Here is a 27,268-nt window from a genome sequence, read left to right as displayed (position 1 = left end):
GAAGGAGTTCTTCACTGAGAATGAGGACAATCAGGTTTAAGGAAAGCAGTATTCAGTACCCTCTGAGGAATCAGTGCACCCAATGACATAAGTTCCTTAAAACAAAGACCCTGATCAACCAACTCAAGTTTTGCTCTTGGGTGAAGTATATCATTTCTAGAACAATTTTAATGCTGAGGACATACAATATTTACTCTCCCTACCTGCGGGCACAATGTCTCCATGTGACTGGCTGCTGTCTTAACAATTTTTATTCCGTCTTCATTTGCAGACAGGGAACAAGCAAGATTAGCCACCTTAAAAACAAACAAATAAACCAAAAGGTAAGTCATTATTTCTACATCATGGAGGAAAACATAAAAAAGCTGTTATCTCAAGTAGGCAAGAGGAATAGAAATTCATTGAAAAAAAATCTCAAAAGTGAAAAACATATTCCAAATTTATTTTGAAGAAATGCTTTTTGTTCAATCTACCTGAAGGAAAAAAAAAGTGAAAAAGTCCTGGGAATTGAGGAAAAAGAGTTCTAGAGAATTGAGGGAATTATTATAATACTACTCAGTCTCCTGGTATTCCACATCTAATTCATAGTGGAAAGATGTGCCCAGGTTCCCTTACTATGGGACTGAATATACTGCTGATCCGTGATCGGAATATTAAGAGATACTTGGAATCTCATATGACTGTGGTTTATTTTATGTTTTTAATTGGCTTATTACTTCCCAGAGGTCTATTACGCATACTTAAATTGTACTAAGCAGTGACTGTGTCTTACTCCATGTTTTATTCAATATCAAATAGGCTACAGGGCTGGACAAATAAATGTTAATTAAATTCCCTTGTTTTCTCTCTCTCTCTCTTTTTAAACTCTAGCTGCTATTATTGTTTGAAACTTCAGTAGCTCCAAGGGGAGACTGTATCAGGGTGAAGATTAGGAACAAGAGAGAAAGGGTGCTGGTTTCAGAATCAAAACACTTGGACTCCTGAATGTGACACTTGCTGCTATGTCACCTTGGCCATTTCTCTGGTATTCGGTTTCCTCATCTGTAAAGTAATGGAATTGTAAAATAAGTGGGATGGGCTAGATGGCCTCTGCAGTCCCTTGTACTTCTCTGTGTCCTCTCTGACCTTTGATCCTATGATTTGTCTGAGTCACAGCTTCATCCTCCATAGAGATGGGCCCAGACCAGATGGCCTCTAACATTCTCTTTCACTCTAAAGCTTATGAACGTGAGACGAATATAAAGGGAAATTCCTTCAATTGCTATTTTGACTGATTAGGCCCATGATCCAGGAAATAGAGTAATGGGCCTGGAGTGATCTGGATTCAAGTTTCACCTCTGAAGCTTAAAACTTGACTGGTGCTGGACATTTCACTCTTGTCTCCAGATAACTATTTCATGCTGTAAGTTACAATGATTTGTTATCTTGATGGGTGGCCTATCAAAACCACCATTATTATATAGACCAATATCATTATAGACCAAACTGACAAAAAAGTTGTCTTAGGTCTGTTAGAAAAAAAACTCGATCTTTACCAATAAATTCTTTGTAATATCTATTAGGAAGAAAGAAATAATCATTTATTAAGTACCTACTTTGTATCAGGCACAGAGCTAAGTGCTTTACAAATATCTTATTTGATCCTCAGAACAATTATGTGAGATAATAAGCTACAATTATTCCTATTTTTAAATGATGAAACGGAGGCAAAGAGGTGATGACTTGATATGAATTATGAATTGAATTATTACAATTTTGAGGGTCACACAACTAATAAGCATCTGAAGCTGAATTTGAACTCAGGTCTTGCTGATTATAGACCCAGCACTCTAGCCACCATACCATTTAGCTGCCTCATTGGCAAAGAGAATATGTGCATGCTTCTCTGCTTCATGAATCTCTCTGTCAGCCCCCCAGATTATAAAATATTGACAAATGATAAATGCAAAAGCCATAATCTCTATATACGACCATTACTGAAGAGTTTTAGGGGCCTTCCTAGATTACCAAGGCAAAACCACTCATTTTACAGATTAGGAAACTGAGACACAAAGACACATAAGTAGTTAGATCTTTAGGCGACAAGTTAATAACTTAAGAAACATTTACTGTATTCCAAGCATTATCAAAGGTGGCAGAACTGGAACTACAGTTTGAGCTTTTTGACTTCAAACCCCAATTTGAATTACTCCTTAGCACTAACACCTGCATGTCTAGAAAAGGACTGTGTTCCCAGCTGTCATCGAATATTAAAAATAATGCTTTTTGTAAATTATAGTGAGAGGGATTACACTTGTGATTTCACTGTGATAGGAAATTCCCAGGGATGGAAAGTCCCTCTTTTGATGCATGTTGATACATTCTCAGCAATTTATAAACTTAAACAATTGCCCATGAAGCATTTTGCCCAGAGATACAAAGTTATATGGGCCAGATGCCAGGCTTGAACCCAGGATTTCCTAGTTAGCTCAATACTCACTACTCATTCCTGTCTTGCTGGGAAATAGTTTTACACCTCCAAAATTAGCTTACCAGCATAGAGCTTTAATTATTGATAGTTGAAATGGTTTGCACACATTGTAAGGCATGTCAAAAATAAAGAAAAACCAGGGTGCCTTGGAAAAATACCACAAAAATGATCTTATATCCAGACTCTTGCTAAATAGATAGATTTATTGGCTCCCCCTTTTATTGCATTACTTTCAATATACCCTTAATGGAAGTCCCTTGCTTTGCATCTACATATTAAGCTATCATAGCTTTATATGATTGGACTTTGGAAGGACAATCCTCACTTTAATAATACAAAAAGAGAAGTCTCATTCGCATGAGTCCTATTTGCCTCCAAGGTCACTGTGCCCAAGTATTCATTTCTCATCAGTTATTAAAACACCAGTGAGTTAGACATGTATTTTCTCCTACCCAATGCTAATTGATCCAGGGTAAATCTAGGGGTGCTGTTCTAATTGGAAAGCCATTTCCTTACAGAGTCTATGTAACTACTGCTACTGTTTCAGTGGAAGATGAATCTTGAAAGGCAATGTACTATGCTGCCTTTAGGGCCTTCAAGTCAGGAAAATCTACGTTCAAGTTCTGACTGTGACATATCTTGGATGTTAACCCCTCGGTGCTCCAAGCAACCTGTAAAAACTATAAATTGAAGGAGAGTTGTCAATCTTTACTGATAACAAGAGTTTTCTTACAAGGAGTTCTACAAAAAAAGAAAATATTGCAGCATCCATACACCGTGTTTTGACTTGTGATTTCATTGGTATAAGGAATTCCCAGTAGGGAACATGGAGAGATATACTCAGAAATATCTCCAGCATACTGAAATAAAAAAAAAGCTTAGAAATACAATATGACTCTGAATCCAACATACCTTGTTTAATCAATCATTTATTTTTAATAAATAATTAACATTTATTTATTAAGCTTTTGCTATTTGTTGAGTTCTACATGAGAAAAGAAGAAACTAGAATAGATAAGTCATGTTTCCTGATTTTAATGGCTATTGAAGCATTCATAGAATGGCTTAAGGTTTTCAAAGCATTTTATAAATGTTTACTCTTTTAAACTTCACAAAAATCCTGTCATATAGGTGCTATAAATTATTCCTGTTTTACAGTTATGGAAACTGAGGTAGACAGGTTAAGCAACTTGCCTAAGGTCATACAACTATAAGCATCTGACCATAGATCAGATATTTCTGATTCCATGTCCAATGCTCTATTCACTGTGCTTCCTTATCTCTGCCTCAAGAAGCTCATAGTCCAATGCAATTTAAGGACACAATACAACATTTTAGAATAAATGTATCAAGAAGGGATAAAACAAAGTGCTATATAGGCAATAAAATGGTGCAATGAATAGAGCACTCATACCTGAAATTAGGAAAATCTGAATTCAAATACAATGACATAGTTATTAGCTGTATGATCCTGGGTAAGTCTCTTAGCTCTATTAATCTCAGTTTCCCCATCTATAAAATGAACTAGAGAAGAGAATGACAAACTACTCCAGTATCTTTGCCGAGAAAATCCCAAATAGGGTAACTGACATAAGTAAAATGATTGAACAACAAAAAACAAGCTATACATACAACAATGAGCAAATTTCTTAACTTCTCTAAGATTCAGTTATTTCATCTACAAAACAGATATAATAATGGCAACTAAAACACAGGGCTAGCTCTTCCAAGCTGAAGTCCATGGTCTTCTGGAAAATTTCTCCCAATGTTTCCTATTCTTGATATTCCCCTTTGGCTTGGATTTTTATACTCTAGGTATATGCTAACAGCCACCCTCAGTGATGCTCTATTAACACAGTTTAACATAAATACAAAATCATAGGATTGTAGGTCTTATGTTCAAAAAGAAAAACTCGTTATTCCACTCCAAAAAACAAACAAACAAAAAAACAAACAAAAACAAGAAAAAAAACACCCAAAATAAATGGACTTGGGAAATAACTAAAGACAGCACCATGTAGGTGAAACAGTATGTTGACTTAAAATCAAAGGACATTGCTGTTATTCCTAGCTTTTCATTCCTGTAGTAATAAGACCATACCTTTTCCTCCCTAAGTCTATTTTATTTTTAATTGTTTTTTTTTCTTTGTTCTTTTTTAATGTTTTAATTTGTTACTTTATTTTTTATTATTTATCTAAAAGTAAATACAAAAGAAAAACAGTACAAAAGAATGACAGAAAGGAAAATTTTAAAAAGCAAAATTAAATATATTATCGTGCTCAGGAGAACATCAGGAAAGATTCAAAAAATATGTAACAATAAATTTTCATTGCAAGAAAATACATACAAGGGAAGAAAAGATTATATATTCATGACAGTCCATTTTGTTTTTGTTTCCTTATAGGTTATGCTTTTGTTTTTTTGCTGTGCACTTTTTACTTTATCCTTTCTCCCCGCTAGCATCCCCTCTACATCCCCCAAGCAGGGTACAGTTAAAATATATAAAAACAAAATACACAAAATTAGAGAAGCTATCCCAAATGTTCATATAGACTATTTGTGTTCTACGCATTTTGAGCTTATTCTGGTCTGATTAAGCACAGTTGAACACACTGTAACTCAATTGTAAAAGTGATGCTATTTTAGACACTTACATGCATACATCCACATATACACACATATATGCACACACATTTACACACATGTAGACATGGATCTAAAACAATATTAATATAACTGAAATATAATGAAAATGTCTTTCTTGATTGAATCTTTAAGTTTAACTTTGTCTGAGATGAATGATTACTAGCCCTACTATTTTTTTTTTTAATGAATTCTACCTGAGCCCATTTTTTTTTTCTAGCAATGACATGGCAGATTTGGACTGGATCACCTCTAAGCTTAATAATTTGAGTTTCAAGATAGTTTGAGATTCAAAAAGCATTTTACAAATATTATCTCACTTTATGTTCATAATCAGGCTTGGGAAATAGATGCTATTATTCTTTCCAATTTACTGATTAGAAAACTGAGGTAAATAGAGCTTAAGTAGCTTTACAAGGGTCACACAGAAAATTTGTATATCTGAGTATTTGCACTCAGGTTTTCCTAGATGCAGATCCTCATACACTCCTATAGGCCACCTGGTTACCCTAAAAAGGTTCTGATCAATCCCTATTATAATGCATTAAAATGTTCTTTCTTTCTGGCATATGCCAATTTGGACAATGTTCATTTTGGATATATGTATGTATATATATATATATATATATATATATATATATATATATATATATATATATATATATATGTATATGTATATATATATATACACACACACATATATCATTTTGGATATATATACACACATATATATATATATAATTTGAAAAAATATATATACACATATATATAATTTGAAAAAAAAATACATGGGTCTTAGGAAAAAAGTTGCATTAAAATATAGTTTAAAATTGTTAAAATATATATATATATATATATATATATATATATATATATATATATATATAATTTAAAAATGTTTGTTAAAAAAAGCTTGTGGAATCAAGTCTAAGAATCATAATAAAATGTGGAATGTGCTATATGTCTTTTACAGTAAAAATAAACTTACCTAGAAGAGACTGTAGACATCAATTACCCCAATTCTCTCATTTTACCAAAAAGGAACTGAAACCCAGAGTGGGGGGATCTCACTCAAGATCAAACAGTAACAAAATAGTCATTTATATGAGTTTAACAAGGTAAACTCAATGGCAGTTCCTTTCATTGACCAATTTCTTCCCCCTCCTCCCAATTTAAGAAAGTATATTTATTTACTCTTTTTGGTAAAGAGCTATTAATAATAGCTATTAATGATAATTCTCATTTGTGTAAAACTTTATGATTTGCAAAGCATTATCCTCATAACTTCCCTGTGAGGGAGGAAGGACAATAATTACCTCTATTTTCCAGTTGAGTGAACAGGCACAGAAATGTTAAAGGTCTTGTCATGGCTCACAGGAAAGGGAAGTGTCTGAAGCATGATCTTTTGATTTTATTTCTAAGATTTTGTCCCTCATACTATACTACCTAGTTCCAGATTACTATAACATCAGAACAAGTAAAGCATAATTCACACTAAAATGACATTACTTACAAACAGAATTGTTTTTATTAAATAAAAAGATAAAGTGAATTAGGAAAGAACCATATTTTTACATTGCCAGGTTTTGACTGATTAATGACATGTTTCTCAGTCATATTATTCTCTGTATCTCAGTCCAATCTCAGTCTCAGTAATGATAATGACTGATGCTATTCCTGCTTTTGCAAAGTCCAAGCACAATAAATAGAGTTGTAGGATCAGTGCCAGCCTGTGTTTGACTATGGAGAGACCTAGAAATGATACCAATAATCAGGTTTCACTAAAAATAATCCCTCTGATCACTTGCCATTTTTTCTTCATTTTCAAATGTATTTAAATCTCATCCTCTTAAAATTATCAAGATTCAAACTTTATCTAGTTTGAATTAATTTACACATGAATATTCTTGCCCACCTTCTAGTCAAATATAAGTTTTTTGAAAGTTAGCCCTGTTTTGTTGCTGCCTTTATATTCTTATCCTCTGAAATACATGAGACTTTTCACAAAGAAAAACTAGGTACTCCCACAGGTCAAGAGAGTAAAATAGATGGCTGAGGGCATTGTGTGTAGGATATGAGATCAGAAAAACAATTCAAATGTAACCTAGGTGTGTCATCCTGGGCAAATCAACTAACCTATATTTGACCATGTTTATTCATCTGTAAACTAGGGCTAATAATGGCACTTACCTGCCATGGATATTGTGAAGTTAAACAAAATAATGCATGTAAATGCTTTGCAAATATAAGTGTTGTAAAAATGTAATTCTTATTAATAAGTGAATGATAATTCAGAAATTATAACAAGTGGCCAATGTAAGAATTATTGCTGATATTTGTATAGTGTTTTAAGTTGTACACAATACTTTATCACATTTGATTGTCCTAATAGTGCTGAGAGGTAGAGGTCCTTTTTATCCTGATATTACAGATAAGAAAACTGAAGTTGAAAGAGTTTAAGTGACTTATCCAAGCTAGTGTAAGTGTCTGAGTCAAGAATTAATTTTAGGTCTTCCTAACTCTAAATCTATTGTCCCATGCCCTATGCCCTATAGTTGACTCTATATGCCTTTTGGGAAATCCCAATTTATTCCAATTAAAAGCACTTATGAGAAGTAGCCTAAACTCATTAGTTGTCATTAATCACAAGAAATGATAATAACACTCATACAGGGGAACCAGATGGGTTACAATACTCCTGTTCTCAGTTTGAAGATGAGCAGCTGTCCAAATACTGAAGCTGTTCCTCAAAAAGGCAATGTGTCTCTCACAACAGAATTAGCGATTCTGAACTCAGAATTGAATAAGAAGATCACAATGATTTGGGCTGCCTTTGAGAAACTAGGCTGGCCTTGTAAAAGCCCCAAACTTCTCTCTAAATAAAGCCACACCTTTTAACCACTTTCTTCTAGTACTATTCTTTGGATTTAAATCATGGAATGCCTCCATATCTAAAACCAACACTTGTGGGAGATGAGCCAATATTAAATAAAGAGCAAGTGCTTAATAATGCTAGTTGGGTCATATGGAATCAAATAATTTAGGCTGCAGGATGCTGTAGGTTGGAGACCCTGGATCTCTTAGAACCAGCAGGAGTCAGGATAAGCAAAAGTCTTTATTCTTGGTCTTTTATGATCCGGGTCAGAGGATTAGATCTAGCAATCTCCACACCTCCTTCCTCTCTCTCCACTGCCCAGAGAATGAATCAATCTCCTCCTCCTACTCCACCCACTGATCTCACTTCCCCTTCTTTGTCCACACCCACCTATCAAGCCAGCACAGAATAGTTAAGTAGGGTCATCCTCCAAACACGTGGTAATAGAGAATTGTCTAATTGGTAATTAGCCTTAAGTGCCAGGTTACATTACGTCTGCTCAGTTCTAGCCCTCTACAGCTGTATAACTAGTGAAGAGTTGCTCAAAAATTAATATAAAAGATACTGTCAATGAGATGTCAGCAAATCAACAAGTACTTAATTTACTCCTTGCTTACTATATGTCAGGCATTGTTCTAAGGGCCAAAAATAATAATAATAATAAAAAAAAGGCAAAAGATCTACCTCAAGGAGTTTATAGTTTAATTGAAGAGAGAGAAATGAACAAAAAAAGTGTCTAAACTATACATAGGAAAAATAGGGAACAGTCAAAAAGAGAAAAGTTTACAAAATTAGGGTGATATATAAACAGAATAGAAGTGTAGGTTTGTCCTGCATTCAAAAAAAAAAAAAAAAAAGAAAGGAAATATAAGTTATGGATCACTCAATGTTAAATGTGTGGCAACTCAGCATTGAGAAAACTGAAGGGAAAATCCTCCATATCATGCTTAGATCATTTTTGAAGATTTTATAGGGACCATAATAAATCATGACAAAGGGTAAGAGTAGATGACCTAGCCTCACCTTGATGAAATTACAGAGCCATAAGTCACATATAATCCTTGTGTTAAACAGCAATCCACATTCCAGATTCTCTCTCTCTCTCTCTCTCTCTCTCTCTCTCTCTCTCTCTCTCTCTCTCTCTCTCCAAAACACACACACACACACACAGAGTTGTTTTTTTTTTTTGTTTTGTTTTTTGGTTTCCCCCCCCCAATACTGGTGTTCAGAAATTCTCACTTCTTTGAAAAGTCAAAATTGAAGCTCACAGAATTATATCATACTATCAAATGTTTCAAGTTGGATGGGACCTCAGAAACCATCAAATATAATTATTTAATTCTGCAGAGAAGAAATGTATTGCTCCAAAACGTGAAGAGAACAGAGGCATTATTGCTGTTGTTGTTGATTCAGTTATTTTCTGTTTTAGATGCCTCTTCATGACCACATTTCGGGTTTTCTTGGCAAAGACACTATGAAAATACTACATTTCCTTTTCCAGCTCATTTTATAGATGAGGAAACTATGGCAAATGGGATTAAGTGATTTGCCCAGTTTTACACAGCTAGTAAGTGTCTGATGCCAGATTTGAATTCAGAATGATGAATCTTTCTGACTTCAGGGCTAACACTATCCATTGAGTCACTTAGCTGTATAGTACCAAGAACCTTATTCTAGAAGAAAAACTAAATATACTGCCACAACTAAATCATCAGTAATTGGATTTCTCCTCAACAAAAGTTTTGTCCTGATGCTATACTGAGATGTGTGGGTAAAAGGGAATTCTCAAATATTCTGTCAGTGGAACACAAGTATGTCAGTTTCTGTCAAATGTGGTAAAGTCCTCAACTGCAGAGTATGTGTCTGCCAGCTGAGAATAGTTCTAGCTAAGCTTAATGGTCAGGATCAAAATATTGAACATTTCTTTGCACTTTGCCCCAGTCAGGGAGCATGTGAAGTATTGTTCAGTGCTTTTTGAAAAATAACTTATATTTATTTCAAATAGCATTTCTTTTCTCTCTCCCTTTTAATTTAAAAAGTACAGGAAAAAATTCTCAATTTATACAGTTAAGAAATCCTATTCTACATGATCATATCCAAAATGATGTCTCATTCTGGAATCCATCATCTCTCTATCAAGAAACAAGATAACATAAATCATCATCAAAAGTAAATTCATAGTTGGTAATTGCATTTATGTATAAAAATTATAAATTTTCAATATGTATTATTACAATATTATATATATGGATTTTCCTGATTCTGCTGACTTTTTTCTACATGAATTCATAAGTTCCCAAGTTTCTTTGAACTCATCCCTCCTATATATTCTCATAGGACCGAAATAACATTACATTAATGTATCATAATGTGTCTAGCCATTTCTCAATTGATAGACATTTCCTTAGCTTCTAGTTCTTAGTCACTACAAAAAAAGCTGGTATAAATTTAAAAAAAATTTGTACAAACAAAACCAATGTAGTCAAGATTAGAAAAAGAAGCAGAAAACTGGGGGAGGTGGGGAGAGCTTATATCCAAGGGTTCTGGTAAATATCTCATTTCTAAAATACATAAAGCATTGATCCAAATTTATGAAAATATAATCTATTCCCCAACTGATAAATGGTCAAAGGATAGGAATAGACAATTTTCACATGAAGAAATTAAAGCCATTTCTAGTTATATGGGGAAAATGTTCTTAATCACTATTGAGTAAAGAAATACAAAATAAGATAACTCTGAGCTATCACTTCAAACCTCTCAGGTTGGCTAAAATGACAGGAAAAAGCAACGATAAATGTTGGAGGGGATTTAGGACAAGTGAGATATTAATAGATAGTTGGTAGAATTGTAAACTGATCCAGCCATTCTGAAGAGCAAATTGAAACTATGTCCAAAGGACTATCAAAGTATACATACCCTTTGATCCAGCAGTGTCTTAATTGGATTCATATCCCAAAAAGATCATTAAAAAAGAAAAAAGACACATATGTGCAAAAATGTTTGTAGCAGCACTTTTTGTAGCAGGAAGTAATTAGAAACTAAGTGGGTACCCATCAGTTGGGCAATGGCTGAATAAGTTATGTTATATGAATGTAATAGAATATTATAATTCTATAAGAAACAATCAGCAGGATGATTTCAAAAAGGCCTAGAGAGACTTATATGAATTAATGCTGAGTGAAATAAGTATAACCAAAAGAACATTTTACATAGCAACAACAAGATTACGTGATGATCAACTGAGATGAACTTGATTCTTTTCAACAATGAGATGAATCAGGCAAATTCCAAGAGACTTATGATAGAGAGAGTCTTTGGATGCAGATGACAGAACAATGGGGATTGAATGTGGATCACAACATAATATTTTTATCTTTTGTTGTTGTTGTTGTTTGCTTCTTTGTTTTTTCTCTAATTTTTTTCCCTTTTTGATTTGATTTTTCTTGTGCAGAATGATAATTTGCATATGCAAATATGTTTAAAAGAATTACACATATTTAACCTATGTTGGATTGCTTGCTGCCTAGGGAAGGAGTTGAGGAGGGAGAGATAAAAAATATGGAACACAACGTTTTGCAAAGGTGAATGTTGAAAACATTCTTTACATATATTTTGGAAAAGTTAAAAAAAAGCTATTAAAATACATAAATACATATTTTAAAAGCTGGTATAAATGCTTTTGTACACATGGGATCCTTGTCTATTTTCTTTGTTCTCATTGGAGTATCATACTTAATTATGAGTGTCACATTTGAGGAAGAAAATAAATAAACAAATAGAAAGAAGCAAGCAGTATGGTTATGGGACTAGAGACCAAGAAATGTAAAGACCATTTGATAGAAAAGAGAATAGTCAAAATTTAGAGAATGGAAAACTTAAGGGAATAGGATGGTTCCACTAATGCATTTGAAGAGCTATGGAATAGAAAATGGATTAGATTTGTCCTGATTGACCCCTAAGGGCAGACACAGGAATAATGCTTAATGAAGAATTGCAAAGAAAAAATGGGTCTGATGAAAGGAAAATACATTCTAATTAGACCTATCCCAAAGTGCAACTAGTTGTGTTGAGGTACAAGTTCCTGCCTCAGTCACTAGTGGTCTTCAAGAAAATACCAAATGATGACTTATCGAGGGTGATATAAAAGGGATTCTTTGTTGAGTTACAAATCTGGTCAAATGACTTTACATTGAATATTTTTGGATGCAGTGTGTTCCAGTTTGGACACAGATGAGCCTGATTTATTTTTCATGCACAACAACTTTCAAAGACCATCTGGTAAGGTGAAGAAGGGTTATGTACTGCATTAATTGAACGACTAGACCAACTGACCAAATTAGATTTTCATCATTTTTCAATTGTGTCTACCTCTTTAAGACTCCATTCTAGGTTTTCTTGCCAAGGATACTGTAACAGTTTGCTATTTATTATTCCAGTTCATTTTTACAGATGAAGAACTGAGGCAATAAATATTAAACAGCTTGCCCGGGAACATATAGCTGGTAAGTGTCTGAGAAAGATGAGTTTTCCAGACTCCAGGACCAGCCCTCTATCCATTAGGCCATCTAGCTTCCCCCTAGCAAATCATAGATCCTGAAAAAATTGTTTCAATGAAGTATAGGTTTAAAAAAAAATGAAGACCTTTGTTTTTAGTAAGTTGGAGTAGCAATTCAAAAGATTTAGAATCAAGCCATAGCTATTGTTGTGACAACATGCAAGGCATATAATATCTTAAGGATGCTGATGACATTCTAATCAAGAGGGTCTTAACATTTTGGGTATGGGAGTGTGTCATGTACTTCTTTCACAGTCTGGTGAAGTCTATGAATCCCTTCTCAGAATAATGCTCTTTATTGCATAAAATAAATCATTCAGAATTGCAAAGGAAATCAATTATATCATAATACTGTGTTTGTTTGTGTCTATCTGTGGGGGAGATAGAAACAGAGACAGAAAATTCATGTACCTCACATTAAGAATTTCTGCTATTACACTCTATAAGTTGCACAAAAGGTGATAACTTTCATAGGAAGGAGTGAATTTTCATGCTTCCAGTCCTCCACATGCATAAAATCAGAGACAAGAACCAAAAACAAAAAAATTTGAAGCACCTGTATTTTTTTTTCTGCTCATAACTCATTCTCATAAGCCCTCTTTCTAATCATTGCCAACTATTAGTCTGTGACCTTGTATGAACTGCTTTCCTTCTCTGGGCATCAATTCCTCATCTGGGAAATGGAGAATTTGGACAAGATAATGTCTAAGGACACTTTCAATCCTATACCATAGATCTCATCATCCTAATTTCCACAAAACCAAATTAATCCAGTTATATAATGTGTTCATAGGTCATGTGTCTGATTAACTTTTAATCACATAAAACATTGACTTTTCTCATCAGTGGAAATGTAAACCCAAACAAAAGTTCAAATGCTTTTTATCTAATTTTGTCTAATTGTATCAGTATCCATCTCTAAGGTGGCAAGGGAAAGAAAAACAGGGAAAAAAAGAAAATTGCATAATTTTATTATCTATTTCAAAATAATATTTATATTTTATTTGTATTACATATAGCAAATTATACATAATAGATTTGCAGTACCATGTACACAAAATCATTTTATTATATTATTTCATAGTAGTGTTTGCTCTTTTTTCACAAATTAAAAAAAGAAAAACTAAAAAAATTCATTTTGTTCATATAAGTGCTGAATTGCCACCTACTAAAGCAGTTTGCCATCATCCTGGGATTTAACACGTTTCTGGGGAATTTATTTATCGAGACAGGATCACTAAAAGAGGTCTTAATTGATTTCTTGAAAGATTCTCATCACCAAAGAATGAGGATGAAGCTGTCGCAGTTGTGGAAGGGACAGAATACATTCCTAAGGGAGGACTGTCAGTGGCTGGGACATTGAATGAAGCTGTTCTGGCCAGTTTTCAACTATGTCTGTCCCCCTTTGTTCATGGGGAACATAGAGTCCTAGCAAATCTTTAACACTGACACAAAGTAACACATGCGAGTTTTGAATTAGTGAGCACAAAGCATCTCGATGGAAATTAGTTCTCTATTTTTAACTTGGAATCCCCAAAGGAGAGGCATGTGAGTTTTGTGAAATCAGGAAGAGATGGGACTCTGAGGGAGCAGAGAGATACTCTACCAGTTGGTTGTAAGGGATGTGACTTTGGGACCACAGCAGTTCCCAGCAGGGTGACATTGTCAGGGACCTAATCAAAATACATAGCGCTAATCTCTTCTGCTAATATCAAAGAAGGAACAGGAAGATCAAAGAAACTTGTGATATTTATGAAATTGTCCAGATATCTTGACACTTAGACAGGCTCTACTCTGTGCATACATATGAGTTCAATTCAATTGAATTCAGCACTTGTTTCTTAAGTATTAATCATATTGAAGACATGTTCTAACAAAGAAAAATGGAAAGGAAAATACTGGATCTACTTGAGGCTTTCAAGTTCTAGACAGGGAACACTGTGTGTGTAGAGATGATGGCACAGAGTGCTAGTCTTATAATTAGTACATGGGTTCAAATTTTGCCTCAGAAACTTATACCAGTTTGACTTTGAGCCAGTTATTTTGTCTTTTGAGGCATTGACTCCATGTTTTAATTGCAGGGGTGGACTAAGTAATGTATGAATCTGAATATATAATTCTATGTGAATAAACTGGTTCTCTGTGTGTAGGTTGATAGATGCATGTGTGTGTGTGTGTGTGTGTGTGTGAGAGAGAGAGAGAGAGAGAGAGAGAGAGAGAGAGGGAGACAGAGAGAGAGAGATTTTATCATTTCTTTCCAAGAAGAACTTTCTCTACCAATATACCTAAAGTAGATATGATGTATAAATTCATTTGGAACACATAGAGGTTAAGTAACTTCTCCAGAATGATATAACCATTTTATGTGTCAGAGACAGAATTTGAACTCAAGTCCTTCTGACTTTAAGGCCAGCTCTTTTTCAAATAAATCCCTGTGCTTCTTATATACACACATACACATATGTATATATATATATATATATATATATATATATATATATATATATATATATATATATGTATATATATACATATATATATATATTCATATTGTTTATGTGTGCATAACACACACACAAAACAGTACAAAATGAATATGGGGGGATACAGAAAAAGAGAGACAGAGAGAGAGACAGAAAGACAGGTAGAGAACAGAAACAGAGAGAGACAGAGAAAAAGGGGGAGAGAGAGAACAAGAGAGAGAGTCTGAGGGAGTGAGAGAGAGAGAGCAGTAGTAGGAATTGAAAAGAAAAGGAAGAATTACATTTCATAGGCAGGGTTCTAATTGAGCAAAGACATTTCTATCTAGCAGGCCTATTTAAATACACTGGAGAATATAAAGGTGGGGTGGATAAGAAGTAACACAAAGCAAGCTTGGAAAGGCAGATAGAAGACAATCTCCCCAATCAACTTCTCCCATATTTTGTGGTCTTTCCATATAAAGAGCAGAAATTCTCTTGGTTCTTCATCAAATACTACTGTTTTCCTTAGCAAACAACTGTACATATGTGTGTGTGTGTGTATACATTCATACATGCATATAGAAATGCATATAATAATAATAATAATTATTATTATTAACATTTATATAGTGCTTATTGTATTCCAGGCACTTTGCTGGGTTTTACACTTATTATCTCATTTGATCATCACAAAAACACTAGGATATAGGTGCTATCATTGTTCCCACTTTACTAATGAAGGAATTGAGGTAAATAGAGATTAAGAGAGCTATGCAGGAATTCCCCTCATAAGTGTTAGATTTTGGATTTGGATTTGAACCCCAAACTTCCTGACTCCAGTCCCAGTGTTCTATCTACTTCACTACCATAATATATGTCTCTTGATTTACATTTTAATGTATGTATTTTATATAAATATTTCTTATTTCCTCAGTTAAATTCCTTGCAATTAAAAATTATTCCTTTCTTTTTTTATTTCTATCCACAGAACTTAGCCCAGTTCCTGACAAATAACAGATGCTTAATAAATACTAGTTGATTTATTCATTGTTGATGGATTAAATATCCCCTTTCTCTGTCAATGCATTGGCATAGCACTGCTTACTTAGAATTGATCTATCTTAAACTACATGTTACCAAGGAAATAGGTAGATACAGAAAAATCCAGTATAATGAATCAATAGATTAAAAAAATTACATGTATTAACTTTATTAACTTATTTTCTTTTTTTGGGGGGGAACAGCAATTGGGGTCGCAACTTGCCCAGAATTACACAGCTAGTAAGTTTCTAGATTCCTCCTGACATAAGGATTGGTGCTGTATCCACTGTATCACCAGCAGCCCTTACATGTATTAATTTAAAATTAATTTGATAAGTATTCATTAAGCATTTTCTATTTGCTAGATGTTGTTTCAAATTCGGATAATATTTGGACAAGGATGAATCATTCTCAGAATGGTCTAAGAAGACGATTATTAGTGTGTGGTCATGGGGGGGGAGGTAGCATCTTGAAAGCCCAGTTGCATAGGATAAGGCATAATAAGATATACAGGGTTTAAACCTGTAATTTAACTATGGCTAAGTTATGTCATGGTTGTTACTAATATCTTCTTGAGAAACTCATTAAGGTTATGGGGTTGACTTGAAATCAATTTTTGAGGGTTCAATTCCTTCCTTTCTCATTTTAGGATTTAATGAGTACGGGAACTCCCATTCTGTGTCTGGGGGGAGGAAATGGTAGAGGGGAGCATGTCTTCATATTCAGAACTATGGAATGAGGACTGAGTTTAGTATTTTGCAGATATTTTGCACATTCTTGATACTTGATTTCGTGAAAATAGTTACTGCTAGCATCTCTGCCAATCATGGCTTATCATGTCCTGTCATCCTTTGAAATTTCAGTCCAATCTTATCATAAAGTCTCTATATGGAGTCCATCTCGTAGGCTTGAGGATGTTCTATACATTTATGATCTCCCAAACCTCACTCAGACTGCCTGCAAATTTATTCTTTGTTCATACAACATGACCTTTTTCTGATCCAACATATACTTAATGATGCTTTTTGTCACTCTTTGGAAATTATTAGGAGTGATTTGCTCTGTCTTACTCTCAATCAACTAATTTATCAATAAATATTATTTATTAACCATCTTTAATGCCATGGTTATGTCAATTATAGGGATACAAAGAAAGGCAAAATAAGACAACCCTAACCTTTAGGATTTTTCATCCTAATGGGAAAGACAACAAAATCATAAATAAACATCAAAAACATAACGTCTATATAAAAAATTCTTTAGAAGAAGAGGCACTAGAGTGGGGAGCTTGGGAAAAGGCTTCCTGGAAAAACAAACAAACAAATAAACAAACAAAACAAAACAAAATAAAACAAAACAAAACAAAAAAAAAAACTAGAGTTTTAGCTGGCTTGAAGAAAATCATAAAAACTAAGAGGTGAAAGTAAAGAAGAAGAGCATCCAGGGCAAAGACATAGAATGGGAGGTGGAATGTCATGTACGACAGATGGCAAGAAGGCCATGGCTATGCTATAGAGTATGTAAAGGAGAGTAATGCATAAAAAGATTGGAAAAATAGGAAGGTGCCATGTTGTGAAGAGCTTCATATGCTAAACAGAAAATTTTATATTTGATCCTAGAATAACTTTTGTTGTTGTTCAGTTATTTCAATTGTACATGATTTTCTCTGATTCCATTTTAAGGTTTTATTGATAAAGAGATTAAGATGGTTCACGATTTCCTTTAGCTCATTTTATTAATGAGGAACTGAGACAAAAAGGGTTTAGTGAGAGAAGTAGGTTTCTATCATTAGATAAAACTCATGAAGACCACTCTTCCTGATTCTATGCCCAGTATACTCTCCACTATGCTACCTGGGAAGTTGCGAGATTTTGCCAAGTACAGAGTACTATAATGGTCATGCCTGAGCTTTAGGATGATAATTTGGTAGTTCTTTATCTGGAAGGTGAAGTGGATGGAATAATGGTCCTGAAGTCCTTCTAAATTTAAGTATAAGATGGTAATATAATAATTTCCTAAATAGTCAGGAAAATATCTCTTCCTCTATCTCTCCTTCTCCTAATCCTCTTTTTTAATATCCCATGATAACTAATAAACTATTCATCTTACAGTGGTAGTATAATCAATATCATTGATGAGGATGAGATGGAACATGATATGGGAGGGAAAAAAAAACAACAAACACAACAGTAGCTTTCAAGTCAGAGGGCCTTGGTTAGAAATCTGATTCTCTTATTGGCAAGTTTGTGACTTTGACCAAGTTATTAGTTTTTTAGACCTCAGTTTCTCTAACTGTAAAATGGGGGAAATGGACTAGTTGATTTCTGGGCTTCTCATGAGCTCTAAATGTTATGTTAATTATTACATTTCAGTAGAAGGACTGTGGATGATCAATGAGAGCTATATTTTTTCTGTATCTAGAATCAAGTTGAATTGAATTTCCTAGAGAAAAATGAGATGAATTATATATCCCTAGATTCATTTCTTATGTATCTTGTATGTCAGCCATTTGACTATTGAAAACTTGATTATGATAATAGGGTAATTCAAATGAATGGAACATTGGTTAGTGATGCACATAATGAAATGTCTACCAGTATATTTAAGGGTTTATATATCATATTGGATGTCCAAAAAGTCATAGTGTAATTTTAAGCTTTAATAGCTTGGCATATTTGTTTCCTATAGAGCATATTTTTTCTCTAATAGAGACAAATTAAAGCTAGGGGGTATAAAAGATTGAACATTGGCTCTGAAGACAGAAAGACTTGAGATCAAATTCAGCCTCGGACATTTACTAGGTTGTGACCATGGGCAAGTCATTTAACCTGTTTGCCTTGGTGTCCACATCTATAAAATGAGCTAGAGGAGGAAATGACAATATAACTTTGCCAAGAAAACCCCAAATGTGGTCAGAAGGATCAGAGAGGACTAAAAAAAAAAAAGAACAACAACAACAATAAGAGATAACATGCCATAATGCAATTAGGAAGTTGTCTTCAAGTTTGATCTGTAACAGGACCAGCCTTATGAATCTAAACAAAGCACTTAACCTCTCAATGCCATGGCTGCTCTCTGAAATCAGTCTAAATTGCAAAGAAGTGGCTGATCTGTACTAGTAGAGGGCATTTCCATATGTTTAGTTCACCACATGAATGAAATCACAAGTCTGGACCAATAAAATAAAAATAATATCTCATTTTGGAAGATAAGAAATAGACATTGTAAAAGCGAGGAAAATATATAAAGCAGATATTGGGGACAAGTTAAAAATGAGAAGAAACTTTAGTCTCCTTTATAATTCATCTGCTGAATTCCAAAATGGTTTCTAGGCATTGGATTTCAAAGAAAAATAGCCTCATTTTTCTTCATTTGGTCATTGTTTTCAATAAGGCTTTGGTGAGTAGTCACTTTGAAGTTTTACTTTCACTTAAGATGTTAAACTGAGATTAACTAAATAGCTCACAATTTAGCATTTGAAAAAGAGTAAAATTTCAGAAGTTAAATTGGCTGTCCAATGCTGGTGGGCACAGCAGTTGAAGAGGGCAAATCAAGCATGGCTAAAAACTTAATGGACTTCAACGGCACTCACTGTTAGTACTGTGTCATCTTTCCTCTCCTCTGTGCCCATTTTTCTGTGTTTCTATTGTTTTACAAGGCTTATCTTATACCTCCACTGGTACTCCCATTTTTCCTCTTTAGATCCTTGCTCTATTCATCACCTTTATTCTTTTTAGAAGTTTCAATTCCTCCTTTACAGACTCCTTTCCTCTACTTACAATCATGATCAAGTCTTTTCTATCCATCATAATAAAGGTTTAAAAACTGCTTTAACTGAGAACCTGCTTGCTATCTAGTTGAGTTCTCTACATATTTCTTTTGCCTCATTGGAACATTCTTTTAAATTTCTGGCTTCTCACCCATTGCTCAATCTTTAACCATCTGGTTTACTTTTCAAATACAGTAATAAAATTGCTCTCTCTAAAATCTTTGACTAACTGGATCCAATAGCCTTTATTGGGTCTCATCTTTATTGTGTGTTTGTTGTTTTAATGTAATGGACCTCATTATCTATCACCACTTAGATTTTTGAAATTCTCTTTCCTTCCTCCACATTGTCCTCTCTTGGATCTCCCTTATCTTTTCACATGTTTCTTCTCTGTAACATATTAGTAAGTTTTATCTCATTTTTTTCTTGTCTTCTTTCCTATACTCTCTCTCTCTCTCTCTCTCTCTCTCTCTCTCTCTCTCTCTCTCTCTCTCTCTCTCTCTCTCTCTCCTATCTCTCTCTCTCTGTCTCTCTCTCTCTTTCTATCTCTTCCTTCTCATTCTTCACTCTTCTCTACTATCCTTTATCTTTATGTCTTTGTTGTATACCTCTAGTTTGTCTCTCTGAAACTGTTTCTATGTTTCTGTGTCTCAATTATTTTTATTCTGTCTTTCCCTGTCTATTGATGTGATCTTATTAAGCTTCAGTTTTAGTCATCACTTCAGTGAACATGCTTTGGAAATCTATATCTCTAGCACTGGCCTTTCTTCTTATTTCCAAAATTACTTTCCTAGCATTTCTCATGAAGGTGTTCCTTCTGTATGTTCCTCAGGAAACTCAGACTCAACATGTACAAAGCCAGACTTAACATGTTTCTCCTGAAACCTGCTCAAAATTTTGATGTTTCTTTTGAAACTTGACATTTCCAATTAATTTCTAGAGCTGTAATTTATGTATCCCCAACATTTTATATGAATCCCAGACCTCCCATCCCTGTTGTTACTATGTCACCTTTGCCAGCAATTTTATAGACTTTCCAATCACTTCTTAATCTATTCTTCTTTCAGTATCATCTGCAAACTTTCCTGTGCACTTCTATTGTGATAATCATTAATATATGTATTTCTTATTATTGAATTATATACTGTGATTTTATTTTCTTTTTTAGTGATGAAGAAACTGAGGTCTAAAGATATCAGAAAGGCGTTCCAAGAGATCATAGAGCTAGTAAGACACCATATCATTCCTCTTTTCCTGAAATCTTCAGTAGATACCCATGATTTTATTTTAAACTATATTTCTAGGCCCATCTCTAGCAGCATTGACTATATAGCCCTTGTCTAGACAAAAATAAATGCTTCCCATCCTTTGTTTATGTACCCAGATATTCCCCCTTTAATTCTCATACCTTCTTTCCTCCTCCTGGAATACTTTTTCCTAAAGTTGTGCATATCAAGATCAAGCTAAAATTACTCTTCCTCCTTGAAAACCTCTAAGTAGTCTCCAGTGATTTTTCTCTCCTTTGAGATCCCTAAGCCCTTTAGTCTTTAAAGAATTTATTTCCAATTCCATTTTCCATTATAAAGATTAAGGCACATTTCTGATCTTTCGATCATTAGATTATGAGTCCCTTGAGAGAATGGTCTATTTTTTGACAATGTTTTGTATTCCCCAATATTTAGCATTATTCCTGGCTAACTGAACAAATTTTTGCTAATTGAATGATTTATTGATTAATATTCCTTATTAAATTATAAAATGGATAAATTCAGATGTGATTTTTCCTTACTTGAAACATTCCTCTAGAGTTATGCTAAGCATAGTACCATGGCAATTAAATGCTTTCAAAAATATTTTGAATGAAAGAATTATATACAAAGAGACAGAGATTGTATGTGAGAGAGAGAAAGAACGAGAGAAAGACAGAGACAAAGAAACAAAGAGAAACAGAGAGAGGCAGAGACCAAGACAGACAGAGACAGAGTTTGAGAGACAAAGAGACAGAGATAGTAACAGAGACTAATTTTTAGAATAAATCAAAAGAATAATAAATAATCTCTGGTCTATTCTTGGTCATAACCGTTAGGCTTACTTCAGCAAGAGAGTATATATGTGTTATATACATATGAATATGGATACATATATATATATATATGTATGTATATATGTATGTATATATGTATGTATGGCCCTCTCATACTGACAACAAAAAAGCATCAAAAAAAAGTAAAGCACAGAAAATTTTGAAGGGCTGAGTGTGCTGCCAAAAGTGCTTACTAACACCTAGGGGAAGAATTAACTCAGAAAGCGAATCAGTGAATAGCTTCCATATATCAACCACTGTGTGAAGCATTAAAAAGGAATTAGAGAACCTGCTCTCAAGAAGCTTATAATTTAGATGGAGAGAGGGAAAAACACAAATTCAGAATAATTAAGGGATTACCAATACAGTTCAGATTTCTATGGAATCTAAGCTGATAAAATGGCAAAACTAGAGAAAACTGCATTAGTCAAGGGAGGTTTCAAGTCATTAGATCTTACATATAAAGGTGAGGTCACAGATCAGTGTTCTTCAAACAAATGTTGTAAGCCAAAGCTCAGGACAGACCCTTTACATATGTCCCTGCTAATAGAAGACCTCATCTCAAGATACTCCAACTTTTAAGACCATATTGAAGAGTCAAAGAATTACAAAATATCAAGAGTGAAAAAGAGGTCAGGAAAAATATCTACCCTTGTCACTTCGGAAAGATCAAAATGAAGTCCAAGATACCATCACTAAAAGTGGCTGAATGGCTTAGAATCAAGATCTTCTGGATTCAGCTGCACTTCTTTTTTTCTATTTTAACACAATTTGTAGAATTCTAAAAGAGGTCATTGCTGTAGATATCCACTTCCATCAGAATACATTCTGATGGAGTGGATATCTTCAACATAGAGAAGAGCTAATCCAATTCCAACTGATCAATGATGGACAGAATCAGCTACACCCAGAGAAGAAACACTGGGAAATGAATGTAACCTGTGAGCATTTTTTTGTTTTTCTCCCCAGGTTATTTTTTACCTTCCGAATCCAATTCTTCCTTTGCAACAACAATAACAACCAAATTCTGTTCTGCACATATATATTGTACTTAGGATATACTATAACATTTAATTTGTATGGGAATGCCTGCCATCTAGAGGAGGGGATGGAGGGAAGTAGGGGAAAATTCAGAATGTTGTAAAAATGTTATAATTATAAAATTAACTAAAAAAATAAAAAATAAATAAAAGAGGTCATTGCTCTCCAAAAATACAAAAGACAACCCTATAAAGATATATAATTTCCTTTATCTCCAAGGTAAGATAGGACTTGTATGTCATCACACTCATAAATGCAAGGACATTATAATACTTGATGTGTATATAATTCCTAAACATGTACATACTCTTAATAACCTCAGTGTACCAAAGGAGGTGAAATGATAACCATTATAATAGTGAGAAACTTAGTTTAATTCAGCAGAAATTTTACCTATTAAGCTGCTGAAGGAAAAAAAATAACAGAACTCTTACTCCCTCTTTTATGGCCCCCACACTTGGAATAAAGCTTTCACTAATTTCTATAGCCATTTCCCTTTCCTTTTTAATGAGTATGATCTGTTCTCTAGTCATCAACCTTGGCTATCCCTAATGATAGAAAACAATGTGAGGGAAATTTGAAATGATTATAACAGTTGCCTACTCTGAACAACAAAGCCAATTATTATTTTTATGCTAGAGTGAAAATACTAGCTTGATTCCTTTGATCTCCTTCATTATGTTATGCTTTGTAAAGTATGAATTGAAAAAACTCCCTTTTATAAAGCTTAAGAGCCTTAGATACAACGAAAGTCTCAACAAGTCTGAAGGTCTAGTTTCGTTCTCCTTTCATATCTCTGCATCTCACATGATACACTTTTTCTGTATTTTTTCAATTCCCCATTCACAAATAATAAAGCATACCAACAGAGGTAGTTATGATCAAAGGAATCTTTAAGTAAGCTTAAATGCTAATTAAAGAGGAATATAAACAACTTTGAAGAAACAGATACAATTTTGAATTTTCCCTGTCTCTGTCTCTCTTTCTCTCCCTCCTCTCATATCTTATCATAACTGATAGCAAAAAAGCTAGTCCTTCAATCACTTACACTAAGTCCTGGGTTCCTTGCTGGAAGCTCCTGTCCTAAAACTTTTGATGACAACTCACCTGGATTTATCTGATGCATACATTTATTCTTGATCCAGTTTATACCTCAGTTTCCTTTCATTTGATATATGCTTACTCATTGCCTTCCTGCTCACTCATTGGCTTGACACAATAAAATAACAAGAAAAGTCTTTTCTACAGGTCAAGTCTTTATTCTCCAACCCTGAAAGATCCAAATTCTCAATAAAGTGTTATTAGTCTGAGGTGCATAAGCCTAAACACACACACTCACATATGTAAGCACCCACACCCACATACATATATATTCATGGACATCTTTATTAATAACTATGTCAATGTAATTGTTTCCTTGCAATCCCGTGTATTTTTATTCATCTAAAAGAGTTTATGAGATAAAAGTCCATAGACTTTATCAGATTGCCAATGAGTTCCATGACTAAAAAAAATTAATAACACCATATCTTAATTTCAAAAAGGGGGTTATCTAAAATTACTGAGATCTAATCATAAAAATAGTGTTCCATGACCCTGAGAATTTCCTGAACCTCCATTCAACTTTGAATAACAAGAAATGGGGCCATTAATCAACCTGCAAAGTCTGCCCACTCAGAATCATTGAAAATGTAGTTTCTAGAGATAAACTGGAGTGATGGGGATTAATGGAAGCAGTAAATGCCTCACCACTAGGTAAGAAATCGTTTTCATTTCATCACTGAGTTTCATTAAAAATTATGCTTCACAGATACAGTTGATGATGTTCGCCATATAAATGATCAAGGGCAGCTTTTATGACTTTTGAGCTAATCCAACTACAATATTCAAATGAATTTAAGGCTCTAGTGGATGACACAATCACACCATCTAACAGTGAGTGACCTTGATAACAATGTGGATATTGAACCTAGCATTTCAAATTAAAAATGCTCTTTTGGTTAAAATCACCATAATATACATTGTTACTATGATGGTTTTTCTTTTTCCTATCAGTGTGGATGCTCCAACCATTGGTACAATTAGCAACCCAGGATTGGCTTTTGAAATTGAATGAGTCTCGTTCTTATCCATCAATAGATACTGCACAGAAGATCTACTCAGTGTAGTTGAGGTCTTCTTTTGGGTCCATTAACACTTGATTGATATCAAGGTAGTCCCCTAGATACCCCTGCTTTTGCTCCAGGAGCAATTCCCTCCTTTAAGGATTATACATGGCTTGAATGGGATATTGTATAGCACTTCTTATGCATAAACTATCAGTGATATTAATTTAGATTTGCAGAAACTATGGCCATTTTCTTGTGGTCATTTGTTTTTCTGAAATCATGATGTTCCATGTTTTATAAAAGATAGTCTTTATTGTAGAGGCAACATAGTGCAATGAATAAAGTGCTGGCCTAGAGTCAACCTTCTCACATATCATGTCCATTCATGCATACCATGGTCCAGCCTCAATGCCACATTTGGTGTTTTTCATACATAACACTACAGCTCTAGTCTCCATGCTTGAACTGGGCATTCAATCTGCTTTTCTCCTTGGAATTCCTTCAAAATTCAGTTCAAAGGTCACCTTACATAGGAGCTATTTCTTGGACATTCACCAAATTCATATCCCAGATACTGGTTTCTAAGAATATATTATATCTGATTCATGTATGAAAGAGAGAGAGAGAGAGAGAGAGAGAGAGAGAGAGAGAGAGAGAAAGAGAAAGAAAGAGAGAGAGAGAAGCAGACAGAAACAGAGACATAGACAGAGACAGAGACAGAGAAACAGAGAGACAAAAGAGAGACAGAGAAGACAGAGAAACAGAGAGAATGGGAAATTTCTTGGTCTAACTAGATAACCATACTAGTTTTCAAGTCAGAGATAGAAATGGGAATATTCTACCAATATCTATCTAGACAGAATAGATGGCAAAGTAACAATAACTGATGATAAATTTTATATGTGTGCATATACATATATACATTTTTATATACATAAGTATAGTGTTACAAAATACATATTTATCTGTATAAAATATTATAGAAAATATATACACACATATAATAATATAATACATAACATTATACATGCATATACATACAAATATATGTATAGATAAATGTGTATATACTCATATATTCACCATAAGTGTGGTAATTGACTCTGACACCACATTCACCCTCATTGAAGGAGTTTGACAACATGGCTGAAAACACCATGCTGAAAAACATGGGAGTCAATACACAGCCTTGTTTCACTCTGGAAAGCATGCTGTCATGACATATAATACTGATGAACTTGTCAAGGCAACCAAATTTTGACATAGTTTTCCATAAACCTTCATGGTTGGCAGTATAAAAGATGTTGGTCAGATCTACACTGTTGTACACCGACCTCTATTCTTCTCCTAGCCTTTCTCCTGGAATTGTCAAGAAGTAAATACCATATTGACTATCCTTGGTCTCTTCTGAAGCCTTACTGGCTCTCAGGAAAATGACTATCTTCCAAGTGAAGGAGGGCTCCAGCTAGAATCTTGCCATTCTGCAATGACTAAGAGAGAAACACCAGTCCCCTTCCTTTTGATTGTCACAGGACAATCTATTTCCTTTACCATTATAGAGATGGACAATGGAAGTGCCTAACTCCTGGCGGATGACTTCCTCTTGCCATATAATGAAGAAAAATTTAATCAATTTTAAATGAGCATTGGATCTCCAATACACACATACACGTGTGTGTGTGTGTGTGTGTGTGTGTGTGTGTGTGTGTGTGTGAATATCTTCTTTATTATTAGAATATAACTCCTGAATATAGAGACTCTTTCACTACTGTCTTTGGATCCCTGTGGCCTGGCATAAAGTAGCTCTTTACTTGACTGGTCAACTGAATCTTAGTTATGCCATCAGTTGTGAGAATGGGAATTAGTAACCTCTCTGAAACTCAGCTTTACAATATGCAAAATAGGCAATAATAATGGCTGTGTCCACATGATCTCAAGTTCAATAAAATAATATAGATACATTGAGGTACAAATATTAAAATGTCACATAAATTATTGTTATTGCTACATTTAAATTATAATTCAAATATTCAATATTTCTAATATTACTAAGGAAATCTAAAGGTAAAAGTGGGAGAAAATATTCCCATACTTTCTGCTCTTTAAGTTAAGGTGATATTAGTCACCTATAAAAGGAGAATGTAATGTAATGTAATATATAGTGCCAAATAAGCACAATTCCCCTACCAATGTCACAGCATAATAATAGCTATGACC

General features: G+C 34.0%; 1 protein-coding gene across 3 annotated transcripts in view; it reads right to left on the bottom strand.

The window, feature by feature from the left end:
- CTNNA3 (catenin alpha 3) overlaps window positions 1-27,268 on the bottom strand; it is a 2,038,107-nt gene that overhangs the window by 798,095 nt on the left and 1,212,744 nt on the right. For all 3 annotated transcript variants that reach the window (XM_074296610.1, XM_074296611.1, XM_074296612.1), the window contains one exon: window positions 204-296. In XM_074296610.1, coding sequence (XP_074152711.1) covers window positions 204-296 — 93 coding nt within the window. The remainder of the gene's footprint in view (window positions 1-203; window positions 297-27,268) is intronic.

The sequence above is a fragment of the Sminthopsis crassicaudata genome, chromosome 2 (genome assembly GCF_048593235.1).
Source record: "Sminthopsis crassicaudata isolate SCR6 chromosome 2, ASM4859323v1, whole genome shotgun sequence".
Lineage (NCBI taxonomy): Eukaryota > Metazoa > Chordata > Mammalia > Dasyuromorphia > Dasyuridae > Sminthopsis > Sminthopsis crassicaudata.
The sequence above is the reverse complement of the archived record's forward strand: the minus strand, read 5'-3'. Positions and strand labels throughout refer to the sequence as shown.